At 37.7% G+C, this 14,801-nt stretch overlaps 4 protein-coding genes across 7 annotated transcripts; 2 read left to right on the forward strand and 2 right to left on the reverse strand.

The window, feature by feature from the left end:
• Positions 1-1,267: 1,267 nt before the first annotated feature.
• On the reverse strand, positions 1,268-2,790 carry LOC111483868 (ethylene-responsive transcription factor ERF054-like). Its single transcript, XM_023130235.1, has one exon. The coding sequence runs from the start codon at positions 2,752-2,754 to the stop codon at positions 1,738-1,740; it is 1,017 nt and encodes a 338-aa protein (XP_022986003.1). The 5' UTR covers positions 2,755-2,790; the 3' UTR covers positions 1,268-1,737.
• Positions 2,791-5,962: 3,172 nt separating this feature from the next.
• On the forward strand, positions 5,963-7,713 carry LOC111483864. 3 transcript variants are annotated; one of them, XM_023130229.1, is made up of 2 exons: positions 5,963-7,145; positions 7,234-7,327. In XM_023130229.1, exons 1-2 carry the CDS (start codon positions 6,076-6,078, stop codon positions 7,256-7,258), a joined length of 1,095 nt encoding a protein of 364 aa, XP_022985997.1. In that variant the 5' UTR covers positions 5,963-6,075; the 3' UTR covers positions 7,259-7,327. The 3 variants fall into 3 exon arrangements, with proteins under 3 accessions (XP_022985997.1, XP_022985999.1, XP_022985998.1); XM_023130231.1 differs by lacking the exon at positions 7,234-7,327 and adding an exon at positions 7,334-7,713 and having other exon boundaries at positions 5,964-7,145; XM_023130230.1 differs by lacking the exon at positions 7,234-7,327 and adding an exon at positions 7,334-7,713 and having other exon boundaries at positions 5,965-7,162.
• A 921-nt stretch (positions 7,714-8,634) lies between these two features.
• LOC111483840 (probable 2-carboxy-D-arabinitol-1-phosphatase) lies at positions 8,635-13,704 on the forward strand. 2 transcript variants are annotated; one of them, XR_002718422.1, is made up of 12 exons: positions 8,635-9,126; positions 9,415-9,520; positions 9,663-9,879; positions 9,964-10,082; positions 10,466-10,561; positions 10,714-10,767; positions 10,839-10,937; positions 11,878-11,985; positions 12,323-12,699; positions 13,017-13,188; positions 13,386-13,450; positions 13,535-13,704. XR_002718422.1 is itself a non-coding variant. In XM_023130184.1 (10 exons), the coding sequence occupies exons 1-9, from the start codon at positions 8,747-8,749 to the stop codon at positions 12,695-12,697; spliced, it is 1,554 nt and encodes a 517-aa protein (XP_022985952.1). In that variant the 5' UTR covers positions 8,635-8,746; the 3' UTR covers positions 12,698-12,699; positions 13,017-13,321. The 2 variants fall into 2 exon arrangements, 1 of the variants encoding a protein (XP_022985952.1); XM_023130184.1 differs by lacking the exons at positions 13,386-13,450; positions 13,535-13,704 and having other exon boundaries at positions 13,017-13,321.
• LOC111483903 (stress-response A/B barrel domain-containing protein At5g22580-like) lies at positions 13,697-14,721 on the reverse strand. Its single transcript, XM_023130279.1, has 2 exons — positions 14,462-14,721; positions 13,697-13,990 (listed from the first exon to the last, which is right to left on the reverse strand). The coding sequence occupies exons 1-2, from the start codon at positions 14,581-14,583 to the stop codon at positions 13,786-13,788; spliced, it is 327 nt and encodes a 108-aa protein (XP_022986047.1). The 5' UTR covers positions 14,584-14,721; the 3' UTR covers positions 13,697-13,785.
• Between the last annotated feature and the right edge of the window lie 80 nt (positions 14,722-14,801).

The following is a 14,801-nucleotide window of genomic DNA, read 5'->3' on the forward strand; positions in this document are numbered from 1 at the left end:
GCTAAGGTTGGATCCAACCTGTGCATGTTGGGCCTATAATGGAATGGGCAACAATATTACCTTATCTTCCATATTATACACGCTGTTATGATATTGTCTATTTTGAGCATGAACGCTCATAGTTTTGCTTTTGGTTTTTTCAAAAGACCTCATACCAATTAAGATGTATTCCTTACTCATAAACTCAGGATCATTCTCTTAATTAGCCAAACGTGGAACTTCCTCCCAACCATCCTCAACAAAATAAATCATTATAGAAAGGAAAAATGGAGTGTGGTAATGATATTAAATAATTGTGTGTGGTGCACGGTTAAAATCACTATTGGCTTTGGTTAGAAGGTAATTAACTGGGATTAGAAATGATGGAGGTTAATTTATCTACGTTATATATGAAATGTGGGTAACACTTTCGGTCCTTTATTTGGAGCTGCACACTGCATTCATTATTATCACTGCCGATCTCTCATGTGTTTTGGTAATCAGCCAGGACGATTCTTTTCTTATCTTGGCGTCGCAGATAAGAAATGAAATGTACATCACTTTACCCTCTAGGCCGGCTGCTGGGGTCCATTCTTTCTCGTAAACATTCTTACTCTCTCTCTCTCTGTTTTTTTTTTTTTTGTTTTGCTTTGCTTTCTTGTTGATTTGGAATTTGGGAAATTATTGCTGTAACTCAACGATGAAACCTAGCTTTGATACCATTTGTAACAGCTTTAGTCCACCACAAATATTATTCGCTTTGGTCCGTTACTTATTGCCGTTGGCCTCACGGTTTTAAAAGATGCATTTTAAAATTGTGAGGCTAAGGACGATACGTAACGAGCAAAAACGAATAATATCTACTAGCTATAAGCTTGAACTATTACAATTGTTTTTGTTATTGATCTTTTTTTTTTCTTTCTTTGTGTTCTTACCTTATTCTTGTTTCTACCCATTTCTCATATAATATACAAGAAATTTCCCCTCTTGGATTACTTTTTTCTCCACTAAAGTTTGGTCATATTATGTCATCCAAGTTCATAATCAGGTAATTGTAATATTCAATAACAGTGAGGACTAAATTGCAGGATAATGAAACGTAATTTTGAAGGGTTTCTTAATTTAAGTATAATTTTGAAGCTTTTTGCTGTGCTTGGACATTATCTTAGTTTTAGTTTTTAGTTCTGGGTGCATTTAAACTTATCATATTGGCTGTTGATGGAGCAAAATCTGTGTACATAGAAAGAAATTATATATATATATATATATATATATATATATAATGTAATAATTATTACATTTCAGTAATGGTGGGAAGCTAAAAGTTGGTGTCAAATATGAAAATAGAATGTGCTTCCATGCCATCCTCTTGGCCGAAAAACAGAGCCCCTGATGGATGATGGACCCAATGAAGAGGAGATCACCAAACTGTCTCCTGCTCGCTGGCCTGTGCTGAAATTAAACAGAGCAATGCAGTGGAAAACAGACCGCAGAACATAAAGCAAACGCCAAAAGATCAATGGAACAAAAAAAAAAAAAAAAAAAAAAAAAAAAAAAAAAAAAAAAAAAAAAAAAAAAAAAAAAAAAAAAAAAAAATCTAAACCAGAACATGCTTGTGGGTGATAGTGATAGTCTCTAGAATCTCGTGCCTGATACTAACAATAGGAACCAAGAAAAAGAACTGGCCCACGAGTGCACTGCCTGCACTGATTTGATGCTCTCCCCACAAGACTTGGCGCAAAAGGCAGCCTTTTTGGTTTAATCTTCATCCTTTTGAAAGAAGGGCTTCATGGGGCAGGATGAGGAAGAAGGTGAAACTGAGGGTCTCTGAAGATCAGAGCCATATGAAGGCTGTGGCTGCAGCAGCAGATTATTGGTGGTGTCCAAATCGTCCCACACAGGGCTACCAGGGCCCCAACCGGCTGGCATCGCGTTTAACCAAGCCTCTGCTATTTCTCTCCAAACCATTTCCTGTGAGTTTGAAACACCCTCTGCCTCTTGTACGTTGTCCTCTGTCACAGCCCCATTATTGGACTCTAATTCTATGTCATTGTCAACATCCTGTTGAGGAGCCTGCGAGGCCTCTTCTTCTTCTTCTTCTTTATTATCTTTATTTAGAAATAGTTCTGGAAAATTAAGCCTTGCATTCGCTCCTCTCAACTTGAAAGCCTCCCGATCGTAGGCCAAGGCAGCGTCTTCTGCAGTGTCGAATGTACCAAGCCAGAGACGATTCCTGTTTTGAGGAAGACGAATCTCGGCTACCCATTTCCCCCAATGTCTCTGCCTCACTCCTCTGTATAGCTTCGTGGTATTTAAAGCCCGCACTTGAGGTCTAATCCCTGCTGCCCTTGTGTTTAAATTAAGAGACTCATTCCATTGCTGAAGAAATTGCTGATGTTGTTGTTGTTGCTGTTGAAACGATGCAAACTCCCCCATGAAGTAGGGTGGGTAACCAAAGCCAAATCCATGTTGGGTAGAAGCGATCGGCGCCAATTGCGGCCGGACTGATGGGCGGTGATGAACCACAGGCGCTACAGGCTCTACAAGCTCTGTTTTGGATTGATGGGGGAATTGGGATGGTTGGAAAGGAAACGGAAAGAGAGGTGTTGCAGAAGAAGAGGAAGCATGAGAAACAGAGCCTGGGTTGTTAAAAGGAAATGAAGGATGAGAAATTGGGTGATGATTTTGAGGGTCAGGGATGTTGTTAAAAGGCCGCAGTGGCTTCCCTTGTCGCCGGCGATAATGATCATGATCGGTATCTTTACCTTCATCCATAGCTTGAGTTGGATTGGAGAGTTCACGTGGGGTTTGGGGGATTGATTGAGAGATGAAGAAGAAAGTGAAGAGAGGATGGGTTTATAAATAGGAGGAGAAGAGGAAGAGGTTCTTTTGAACCGGAACTCTCTGCCTTTGAACCCATGGCCATGCTTGGCCCCACGAATCCAACCAGCATCTTCCATGGTCCCTCTCTCTGGTTTCTTTAGCTTAAACTTCAAACCATGGCACCATTAAAAGGATAAAAGTACGAGATTTTGAGCCAATAATAAACACTTCCTTTCAATTGTTGTTCTTAGTGTCTTCCACGTTTTGGAAATATTTGCTACCATTTTTGGATTTGAGTCTTGTTCTTAAAGTAAATACATCTTTCTTCCTTCCGCTCTGCTCCCACTGTGGACTGACTTTTTAGTTCTTGAATATACCAAAACGTGTCCTTCAACACTTTTAAAGTCATTTTTTCAAATGTGCTCTAAATTTTAACCGTCGGATATCATGTGCGTGAAACACTTCTCTCTAACCAGAATCTCTTTCTATGTTAGAGGAGAGGGGACAGCGCGTGAAAGTTGGTTTTTAGTTATTGTTTCAACACCCTAACTCTCTTGTTGGCTCGTTACTTGAGTTTTGTACTTCCCGTTTTAGTTCATTTTAGTATTCCTATCAAGATTATGATTTATAAAAATATCTTATAAAAATATCATAAATTAAAATTTAAGAAAATATGAAGCAGCGAAGGGGTTTGCTTTCGGTGCAAGTGTGGGAAGAAGAAGAGAAGAAGGAGAAGAAATTGGAGATCTTTTGTGGCGGTCAAAAATGTCAAAGAACCATACGAAAGTCGGTGAAGAAACGGACACGTGTCATGCTCTTAGATCTGGTCCTCTCAATCATTTTGTCTCAGTCAACACTTCATTATTCACCTTTTTTTTTTTCAAATATAATTAATAATTAAATAAATATCTAAACTCTCTTCACCTTATAACTTCCTTTGGAAATTTAAATTATGATAATACTTAATCATGTCTTCAAACTATTATTTAAATAAAAAACTAAAAATTAATAATTAATTACCGTCATTCGCTCATGTGGGTTATATGTCAAGCTTTATCTGTCGTACTAGAAGCTGTTAGAAATTACGAACTTCTACAAACTCTCAGCCTCGGACCAGTGAAAATAATGTTATTTTCTTATAAACTTATGACGTTCCTCGTAATTAGTTAATGTGTGACTACTGCTTGACGAAAAACATCCGTAACTGCTCAAACTAGTTGCATAGAGTCAAGGGTTGGTGTCCTTTTGGTGGGAACATAGCCACCAACTCTTTGTTTTGTTAGGGGCAATGTTTTTTCTGCCCAAATGACAAGGAACGATGCATGAATTTGACTAAAGTTAAGGATGGAATAATTATCAAATTTGCCGACGGTTGTTCCCATAATTGCATGCCATTATCTTTAGCTCTACACTTCCAATTACACACAAAGTGGTAAGGTCGGTGGCTTTGTGTTGAGTGCTCAAAAGACTTCGGAAACTAGATTTTACCATTCCATTTTCAAGCTTAATCATCAATTGGGTTCGGATCGACCACATTGGGTACCTAGAGGACCTCGGTATACAAAAGACTCGATCTTCAGTAGCAGAGGCTTGGGGCTGGAGGAGCACGTACCCTCTCGCCTTATAGATAGATTTGTTTGACCATAGTTTAGGTTTTACTTTGTTTTATCAGTTCATTTAATTGTCAAGATGGAAATATTTTTAAGCTCATTAATTTTAATAAAATAAAATTTAAAAAACATAATTAGCTACTGAAATTTAAAAATGTATCTTTTGAGAGAACTGGCCCTAAACTAAGGGCAATCTCAAATTAGGGGAGGGGTTAGGGCTTCCTAGGCTTACATACCATTTTGGGCCGCTTCGGCTCCTTTGGCCCAGCTCTTTAATGGCTTTCGGACCAAACCATTTGAATTTCACCTGACTTTTGTATTTGGGCTTTCGGCCCATTTAATAAACTTGTGGGCTTATTTGTTCTAGACCCAATTGTTAAAGATGTCCACTTTATCCGCCTCGAACCGATAGTTCCTGTTCAAACGAGAAATGAATGAAGGAGTGGAACTAGGGACGAGAGTATATTTCATGTTCTCATCTTGGTCGGCTTATTTTATATATATATAACTATATAAAATGAGAAGTGCAATTAATATTTTAAATTTAATTAGTCAATTAACTCAAAACATTTAATTGATTTAAACACTAATCATTATATTTGATTTAAATGAGTCACTAAATTTAGGAAGAAATAAAAAAAAGGGAAGAAAATTACAAATCTCTCCCCATTAATAAATTTGAATGAAAATAAATATTTGCGTAATGGGTAGGAATAACTCATCGACTCACCATTTAAACAAAAAGCAACTGTAATGCCTCTTTTTTTAATGTCCCATCAAATTATTCTTTAAACGTGTCTTAAAATCCTTTAAAGCACCCATTAAAAGTATTTTATTTGTAAATATTAAGTATGAAATGGAATTTAAAACCGACAATTGGGAAACTAAGATAGGATTGTGATTGGATGATGGACCCCCCAAGCTTCTACCATCGGACGCCCCAGACCCAGACAAGCGCCAAAATCAGGGTGCCACCGCCCATCCCTTGTCTCCTTCACCCAACTCCCTCAGACCACCTCTCCATATTGTCAATTTCGAGCCTAAATTCTTGTAACTTTACTTTGAGCTTCCCAACAAGCCTAATCCAGATATTGTGCATTTTGAGCAGAACGCGTAGCTTTACTTTCAACTTTCCCAAACACTCATGATCATTCCCTAAATTAACAACACATGTACTTTCATAACACCATAATAATTAATTATTTTATTTTAAATATAGTTAAAAGGGTATATATATTTTTTAATATGAGTTGAAAATATATTTACATGAGTCGGATGAGTGGGGAATTAGGTGGGGACGAAGACAGCAAATATATTCTCAAACCCCATTTATCTGACTCGAAAAAATGTTTAACTAAATTTCAAAGTCCCTCATTAATTATTATTTTGAAATAGATAATATTTAAATGTTTAACTTTTATCAATATATTAATTAAAATATTTCAATGGTTTTGTTTAAAACATTATTAAAGTTTAATAGAAAACTATTTTCTTTTTTTTAATAAAGATTTTGGAAAACTAGCCTTTTAGTTTTAGAAAGAGGTACATATTCGAAGGAATGCTCGGGTTGGCTTGAATGATTCGCCGTTGGCTTCCCTTTCTCGCTCTCTCCGCGCCGTTTTCTTTCAAGTTCTCTTGAATCTCCCGGAAGGTCTGTTTTATCATGCTTTTGGAAGAAGGAGACGAAGCGGCTGATCGGAAGTTGTATCCCTGTAAAACTCTGAACATGAATTCAAGTCCCCTCTGTAACCGTTCGAATCAGGTAGGCTATTCTCGCACAGGTCATTATATTCCTCGTGAATGTTCTAAAGCTCAAATGTGCCTTCAAAAGATTTTGTACATAATTTCGTCTGTTCCTCGCCAAGAATCGTGCGCGGATTTGCAAATCGGAAAATTAGACCTCAATAGGAACGTAAGCGGTGGAGGAGGGTTTCGTACTGATTTTAATCTGAGATTTGGCGCGTTTACGGAGGAAGAAGACCAGGAATCAGTGGCTTTTGTGGAGAATCGCGAAGGCGGCGGTGGAAGTGGTTCGGTAGACGCGGTGCCTGTTACTGGTTCCGCAACAGAGAAGTGCTCGGTCGGCGATGGCGAGAACGCGAAATGCTCTGAATCCCCTGTCGCTGAGACTGAGAAATATGAAGTCGAAGAACACGCGATGGAAATTCCAGAACGTTCGCAGATCGCCGAATTTCACACTCAAAGAGGCGATGCTGAAAACATCAGATTAGATGAAAACAAAAGCGAAAAGACAGTCGAAGAAGAAGAAGGTAAAGAGCTTAAACCCACGGGGAGTTCCGTTGATCGAAGCGACGATATGAAAGCCGAAACAGTGCCGTTTAGAGGAGCGAAATGCCAGAGCGGTGGCGATTGTCTAGGTTTGCTCATCGAAGCGGCGAGACTGATATTTGGAGACATTGGTGAGAACGAATTCGACACTGAGTCAACTCAAGAAGAAAATGAGTCTAACAGCGAGTTAGACATCAAAGATCCGAGTCAACTCGAGAAAGTAATTTCTGAATCGCATTCAAGCGAGCCAAAGAGGAAGCTCGAAGGAAATTGGATGGTGATGAATTTAGTGAGAGATATCGACGACAGGTCTCCACTGGTGAGGTCAAAGAGAGGAAGAAGCCAGGTCTTGCCATGTCGTTATAAAGACTCAGTTCTGGAGCCATGGCGATCCCAACCATTGTCGAGCAAGGTCAAGGTCTCAAGAAGACAACGGCGATCGAGGTATCGCACGTAGATCAGTAAACATTGATAATCTTTTACATCTTCATTAGCAACAAGTAATTTGCCCACCTGTGGATTATGTATATAGCCGCAGGTCCACAACCACCAAGTAATTATAAACATAATGCAAAGTGTTATTGTTGCTTTTCTTCTGGTTGCTGCTGAAATTGCTTCTGCAAACATGGCAGAAGCTGAAACTGCAGAGGACACGAGAAGACTGACAGAGGATCCACCATTAATGGCGACTGTACAGTGCAGGGTAAGAGCGCAGAACTGATTTCAGAAGGTGGGTTTCATTTTAATTATGTGTTCTTCTCGATTCCCTCTTTTTTACTCTCTTTTTGTGGAGAAGATGGAGATAATGATGAATGGTAGCGTATTAAAAATCAAAAGTTGTCTTGTTAGGCTTCACTTCATGCGTCTCAAGTCCTAGGAAACATAAATCATCTCTCTCCCAATCGTCTAAATGGGAAACAAATGTCAAACCTTGTTCGTAATCTATTTATATTAAACATTGAACAAATGTTAACTTTATAATGGATATTTTAGGCCTAAATTGTGTAGCAAAGCTGGAAATTTGTTATACTATTTTATATTCTATATTCTTCTTGGGGTCACATGAACTACTGCCTTTCTTCGAAATGGTTTGTTTGGACAGACTGTTTTGTGGTATCTTAGACATCTAGAGATGCCCGATCATCCTAAGATGCCCTCCTCAGCTTGGGTTTTCAAGATCTTCATGTTGAGAGCATCTTCTTCTTGCTTTTATTTTTGTCCTTCCTTTTTCTTCTCTCTCTCTCTCTCTCTCTCTCTCTCTATATATATATATATATTAATTTTATTCTTTAGCTCAATTTGTTTTCAATTTATTTATTTTGATTTTTCAATGTTTAAAAAAAAAACAAATTGATATCATTTCTCTTAAATTTTGTCTATTTTGATAGTTTATAAATATAATTCATTAAAATAAATACTATAATTGTCTTATTTTGAACTAAATATGTTTAAAATTAATATTTAATGTATATCTTTTATGAAAAAAAAAACTTTCCAAACAATATAAAGTACTACATCATAACTTGAAATAGTACCACTTAAATTTACACAAAACTTAATGGGCCTTAACTTCCAGCAGGCCCAATAAATTTTGTAAAAATAATTATTATAAAAATAGTAAACTTGGTTCAGCCTGAAAACAATTGATTTGGCTTATCTAAATTTGGGTTAATCAATTATAAATGGTTGAACAATTAATCATCTTTCAATAACATTATATTGATATTGATGCATGTACAAACTATTGTTTGGCTGTGCAACTCGATGTTTAGTTCTAATATTGTTTGTACCTATAGTAATTTACTACTAGTAGATATTGTTCGCTTTTACACTCTAATAAAGGATGCTTAGTCTTAAGATTAGATTGTTTGATTTTTTTTTTTTTTTTTTTTTTTCTCAAAGTGTATCAAGAACAGTGACTTGGGATTTATGGATGGCGAAAATATTCACAGCCATACAAAATATAGTGAACTGATTAGTTGAAGAAGAAGAAAGAAACAGAGAAAGGAGTAGCGCGAAATAACACCGCGCAGAAAACGTCTCCAATGTTGTCTTTCAGTCTGACCCCTACAGCCCACCACTCGCATCTCCTCCTCCACAGAAGCTCCGGCAGATTTCCGCCCACAATTCTGACTAGTTCCTTCACTGTCCGATCGTGTTCCAGTCTCCAGGAGGTCGAGAAGTTTTCAGAATCATCGGCTGACCGCAAAGACCTCAGTTCGCAGCTCTACGCTTCGGTTCCGCTGCCTCCTATTAAGACTGCAAAGAGAGTGGTTCTGGTAAGGCATGGACAGAGCACGTGGAATGCGGAAGGTAGAATTCAAGGAAGCTCCAATTTCTCTGTTCTCACTAAGAAAGGGGAAGCTCAGGCAGAGACCTCTCGCCAAATGCTCTTTGACGATGCATTTGATGTCTGCTTCAGCAGGTTTCCTGTCTTTTTAATTCTATTTCGATTCATTATCAAGCAGTGGCGACTTTCGGAAGTGATTTCGTCGATATCGAAACATATTTTGTTCAGCACATGTTTGAGTCTGCTGCATGAATTTACCTTATATTGGTTCATTACCTAAAATTTGGCGTTGTCTAGACCTGGAATTTCTCGATAGCGATCAGATACGGTTGATTATGGACACTAATGGATGTTTTTCATTAAGGAAAATTGTTGCAATTTTAACTCATTGTTTTGCTTAACGGAGATGAATTACGCTTCCAGCCCCCTAGTGCGATCAAAGAGGACTGCGGAAATCATATGGGGCGATCGTGAGGAGGTGATACTTACAGATTCTGAACTAAGGGAAATTGATTTATATTCATTTCAAGTAAGTTCCGTGTCACAACCTTTCAAAGGGAGGTTTTCCTTTTAATTTTTCATTTGATGGATTGATTAGACTAAAGTTGATAGTTAATCTTATCGATGTTCTCCTCACTCTTGTCATGATTGCTGCGGTTGGGTGGACTCAGGGTCTACTCAAGCACGAAGGGAAGGAAAAATTTGGTGCCGCTTATCATCAATGGCAGGTAGATGCTGCAAATTTTAACATTGATGACCACTATCCAGTGAGGGAGTTATGGACGCGTGCTCGAAATTGTTGGAATAGAATTCTTGCTCACGAGAGCAGATCTGTCCTAGTGGTTGCTCACAATGCTGTCAATCAGGCTCTTGTTGCCACAGCTATTGGTATTCGATCATCTTTCCGAAAATTCAAATTTATTTTTTCATTAACAACTTGAATGTGTTCAGTGTAACTATTACTTAAATCAGGACTGGGAGCTGAGTACTTCAGGGTTTTACTTCAGAGCAACTGTGGTGTTAGCGTTCTTGATTTTACTCCCCAACCTGAGGGTGGATCTCCAATTATTTGTTTAAACCGTTTAAATCAGGTATATCAATTATGTATGTTATAAAAAATGTTGAACTTGCTATTTTCTTATTATTTTCTCAGTCTTCGTTTTTACTCATTTAAATATTCCTTAACGACGCTTTATTTGCATTATTTTCCATATCTTTTTTTGGCAGTAGTTTATTTCTAGGCCAACAACTAATAATTTGTAGATTATATTATTTTGTTGTTGTGTGGCATTCCTCTGCTTCCAACTATATTGAGCGAGTTCAAACTGCTTAAAATTGTTTTCCAAGATTATTTATTTACAACTATCTGGAAACGTCTTCACCATACAATAGCTGTTGTCTGCTTTCTTGGCCTTAAGTTTAATCAATTGTAAACTAGCTTATTTAAGGGGCCATGATCTTTTCATTGATGCAGACCCCAAACTCACCTGTAGCTTCCAGTAGTTCTGGAGGCAGAAAAACAACAAAAAGGATCATACTTGTTTGCCATGGAGTTTCCGAGGATAATAGGGTATGGTACTTTACTGACGGCACTGTGTTTTCACTTTTCACCTTATAGATTGTGTTTGCCAAGTGTAGGTTCACTACATAGCATAGTTAATTCGAAATGTTGAAATTAAATGATGGAACGTGAAATATTGTCTCGCTGTCACAATCTTGCAGGCCAGTTCTTCCTTCCTGGAGGATAAGCCAATGAACGTTCTTGGGACTATACAGGTAGAGCATCCATACAATTACCCTAGATAGTTTTGGAACTCATATTATTGTTTTTTCTGGATGCACGACAGTCCCAGAAAGTTGCAGAACTCCTTCTTGATCTAAAAGTGAGCGCTGTAATAAGCAGCCCCAAGAAAGCTTGTGTAGAGACAGCTGTAGCAGTTTCCAGAGTATGCTTTTATTATCATTCATGGTTCCTGCTTATATGTCTTTCACGGTTTCTGAATCACCACATTTTACCAATGTTTTCTCATTTCTTCCTTTCTTCATTTTCCTTGGAGGTTGCAGACAGTTTGAACAATGCCACATCAGAACTATGACGCCGATAGATCCCAAATATTCGAGTTACTTGGAACTTTCCATTTCTTGAGATGTCACTCGAGCCTAAACCACTAAACAATTGCCTAACTTCCTCCGTTTCTACCCGTCTATTTATAACCAAATTCCATAACAAACTTCCTATATAATTACCAAAATAAGCTTTCTACTCTAACAATATTCTTCTCTAATGGCATTCCTATCAGACGCATTTAACATTATATGAGTACACCGAACAGGAAGGTGCGAGACCTTTTAGACAGTGAATAGGACCAAATAGATGAAAAAACGTAGAAACTGGACCTCTCATTAGATTACGACCTATTCTTCTTACTCCCTTGACATTTTAGTTTTCCACTATTTTATATTGAAAGTGGAGTTAAGTTGTCTCCTCCCCGTTGAACAGGATATCCTTCAAGAATATTTTGGTTGGATTAAGCTGAAGTATGCATTAGGAGCACCATAGTACAAATCCTGGAGTAATTATTTATTAATTACTGTGGCAACATACTCTTCAAATGTTCTTCTTCTTCTTTGAATTTTCTATCCCCATGAATTCTTGGGTTTATTCTTAAAACCCTGGTCAACTTTTCTTATCAACTGACAATTTAAAAGCAATGAAACTCTTGTATACATGAGCATCATTAATTGTTTTGATGCAACCTAATTCAATCTAGCTTATGGAGACCTATGTAAAAAAGATTGGATGCGTTAAAGAAAAGCTTAGAAACTCTAAGTTCTCTTGAGAAGGTAAAAAGTCTCTTTTTATCAGACATGGCTTATTGGTTGTAGGTACAAGAAGCTGCTGATTGCTTGGGTGCTGATTGTGTGCCTCGCTATGTGGAGATGAAACAGACGAATAAACTTGATGTGGACAGTATTCCTGATCATTTCAAGCAGGCAAGATGTCTGGCCGTCGAATTTTAGAATAAAAGTAATATCTTCAAGGTTGTGGACATGCCATGATTAGGTTGATGAAAAAGTTGCTTATTTACCTTAGTATAAGTAGATGAATAAGTTGCTTATTGAAACAAATTGGAACATCCCAACGTTTCAGTTATCTCGTTTGGGTTTAACCCGACAGAGGGAATTTTTACTTATGAATCGGATGACTTTAAAAGGGGTATATTGATTTCCTTGAATACGCCATAGATCAACCTTCAAACTTATAACTTTACTTTTCCTGTTCAATCCAATAAAATTTCCATTCTAACATTCTATGCTCTTCATTCTGTAGGATATAGGCGACACCAATGTCTTTGAACCTGGCTGGTTAAACAAATTGAACGGTGGGGTGATTACAGAAGTGTGGAATCAGAGTGGTGAAGCCTGGAAGTCTCTGTTGAATGAGATGAATGATGAAAAGGAGCCGGAAAAGATTATTGTTGTGGTTGGCCATCCTGCCATTCTTTTAGGATTGGTGGGGCAGTGCCTAAATCTCACAAAAGATTGGATTGGATCATTTCATCTGGATGCCGGAAGCATTAGTGTGCTTGACTTCCCTGATGGACCTAGTAGCAGAGGTGTTATCCGATGCATTAATTACACTGCTCATCTGGGGAGATGGTCAATTCCTATAACTAGACCTACCGTGGACGATGAAGAGTTTTAACGGTAAACGCAGAAATCTAAAATTCACTTGTGCAGTATACCTAAAATACTCTTTGATTCAAAGAAAAGATAACATAGTTAGGACACACAGCTGTCATTCTTACGCTGGCTTTTGAATGTGGCCTCTCTATAGAAGCCAAAGATTGTTTCAGAACGATCATATTTTCATTCTGTTCTCTTTCTGTTGTTGGGTAAGAAGTTTATTATAAAAAACTACTATCGAACACAGTCCGTGTTCAATGATAGAAAAAATTCTCTCCTCATTTTTTTTTCTTATACCAGTGACAAATTACATTTGAAGAAAAAAAAAATTGATGTAGGTGATGGACAGAAAACACCTAAAGGAACTCAACTTCGATAGAATTCGCCCGAACAGCATGTTGATGTTTGAAATTGCCATATGCAAGAAAACCTTGGGTTTGTTTGAGACAGAATCTTGAAGCTATCACAAAGAGCTGTTGAAGATAAAGAGAGTAAACAGTCTATGATCAAGTTCGTTGTTTTATAAGTTGTCAGTTAAATATTATATTTTAATATTTTTGTTCGAATTGTATTTGTGTTGTACATTTTGGTTCGGTTATTATAAACATCAGAAGTTATATAGTAAATGGTTGAGCTAGCCTAATTACCTGGGCCATGTATCGTCTAACAATATTTTTATCTAGTTGGGCTGTCTACTTGGACCACAGGTTTCTCCTACCATTTGCATCTAATTGGGCTAGGTTCTTGGGTGATCTATCAAGCCGAGAAATGGGTATGTCCGATGCTATCAATTTCCGTGTCGGTATTCTCAAGTTCGACAATTTTACGCGCTGAAAATGGCAATTTTTTTAAACAGGAAAAGATGGCTTTCAAGTTCATCGATGGGTAGAGATTGACGTCTCTGCTCGTGCTGTGTGCGGCGATCCAATCACAAAACATGGATCCAACGGTACACATCTATCCTAATGCAGCAAGTTTAAATTATGAAAAAAAAAAAAAAAAAAAAAAAAAGGGATCATTTTGCCGAAAAACAAACAGTAGTACCATTTTAAATACTCATCGTGAAGATATTTTACATATCCAACACAGAGAGCCAGTGACTGATATTCAAGCTGTTGGAGCTGGCTTGGTACGAATAGCCGGGAAATCAAGCAGCACAATCTTTTCAATGGCTGCCGAGAAAGTTGCAGAGAATTCAACATGCTTGGGATGCCCGACAAACGCAGCGTGAGCTTCCTTGTTCTCGAATGTCATCAAGAAGGCGTGCGTGAAGCCCTGTGTAAGCATCTCTGGTCCCTCTATTTCCTGCCCCCTGTTTTCACCTTAAAACATTCATCTTTCTTCTTCCTTCCACTATAAATTATGTGAAAAAAAATCATGTTTACCCTCTGATTAATTTTAACACATCTTGAAACTAAATTATAAAATTATCACAAAATTACATAAAATAAAACATTCTACATCATGTCATAAGATTGTCCATCCCAACCATAGAAATACTTAAAACTTTGGGTCCAACAAGAGCGGAGGTTTGTAACATTTTTATATATAATATTTCCATTTTAGAAATGTAGGTGAAAAGTTAGAGAGAGCCTTAGAATCTTTTTTTGTTTTTTTTTTGGGGTAGTATTTTAATCTGAGTACTAAGAGGTGCCATTATCCCTCCCTTCGCTTCACTCTTGGGTTCACACCAAGCTAAAAAGCATCCAACAAAACTGAAGAAACCAATACCCAAAGAATAGCTTTGAAATTTTAATATTTTAACAAAGGTGGGGAAGATTACCACTCAAAGGATTTGACAGCTTCGACTTCAGAGACGAGATTCTCCATGCCTTTGAGAATCTCTTCTACCGCCGCTCCTTCCTTAAACTTTACGAGCACCAAATGCTTGAACTCTCCTCCCATGGCTGCTCCACCCTTGAACTCAGAGGCCCCTCGCTCTTTATATGTATATATATATAAACACACATCGAGACATTACGTTAGATTGGATGTCACTGTTTATGTGCACCGACACAGCTCACGTGCATTTCTTTTCTCTGCCGACTCAAATACTATAAAAGAATTGTTGTTCCCCATCTTCCTCGACAGCATCTCTTGCTCAATATCTGAAAAGGCACACC

This window comes from Cucurbita maxima, unplaced genomic scaffold (genome assembly GCF_002738345.1).
Source record: "Cucurbita maxima cultivar Rimu unplaced genomic scaffold, Cmax_1.0 Cma_Scf00009, whole genome shotgun sequence".
Taxonomy (NCBI): Eukaryota; Viridiplantae; Streptophyta; class Magnoliopsida; order Cucurbitales; family Cucurbitaceae; genus Cucurbita; species Cucurbita maxima.

What these genes read in the sequence shown, in the direction of transcription:
- LOC111483864 (XM_023130229.1), top strand. Translation starts at nt 6,076, where the DNA reads ATGCTTTTGGAAGAAGGAGACGAAGCGGCTGATCGGAAGTTGTATCCC. An exon ending in AGAAGACAACGGCGATCGAG is followed by an intron (nt 7,146 to 7,233) that starts GTATCGCACGTA and finishes TTATGTATATAG; the next exon opens with CCGCAGGTCCACAACCACCA.
- LOC111483903 (XM_023130279.1), bottom strand. Translation starts at nt 14,583, where the DNA reads ATGGGAGGAGAGTTCAAGCATTTGGTGCTCGTAAAGTTTAAGGAAGGA. An exon ending in GCTGTCAAATCCTTTGAGTG is followed by an intron (nt 13,991 to 14,461) that starts GTAATCTTCCCC and finishes AGGTGAAAACAG; the next exon opens with GGGGCAGGAAATAGAGGGAC.
- LOC111483840 (XM_023130184.1), top strand. Translation starts at nt 8,747, where the DNA reads ATGTTGTCTTTCAGTCTGACCCCTACAGCCCACCACTCGCATCTCCTC. An exon ending in TTTGATGTCTGCTTCAGCAG is followed by an intron (nt 9,127 to 9,414) that starts GTTTCCTGTCTT and finishes TTACGCTTCCAG; the next exon opens with CCCCCTAGTGCGATCAAAGA. An exon ending in TCTTGTTGCCACAGCTATTG is followed by an intron (nt 9,880 to 9,963) that starts GTATTCGATCAT and finishes TACTTAAATCAG; the next exon opens with GACTGGGAGCTGAGTACTTC.
- LOC111483868 (XM_023130235.1), bottom strand. Translation starts at nt 2,754, where the DNA reads ATGGATGAAGGTAAAGATACCGATCATGATCATTATCGCCGGCGACAA.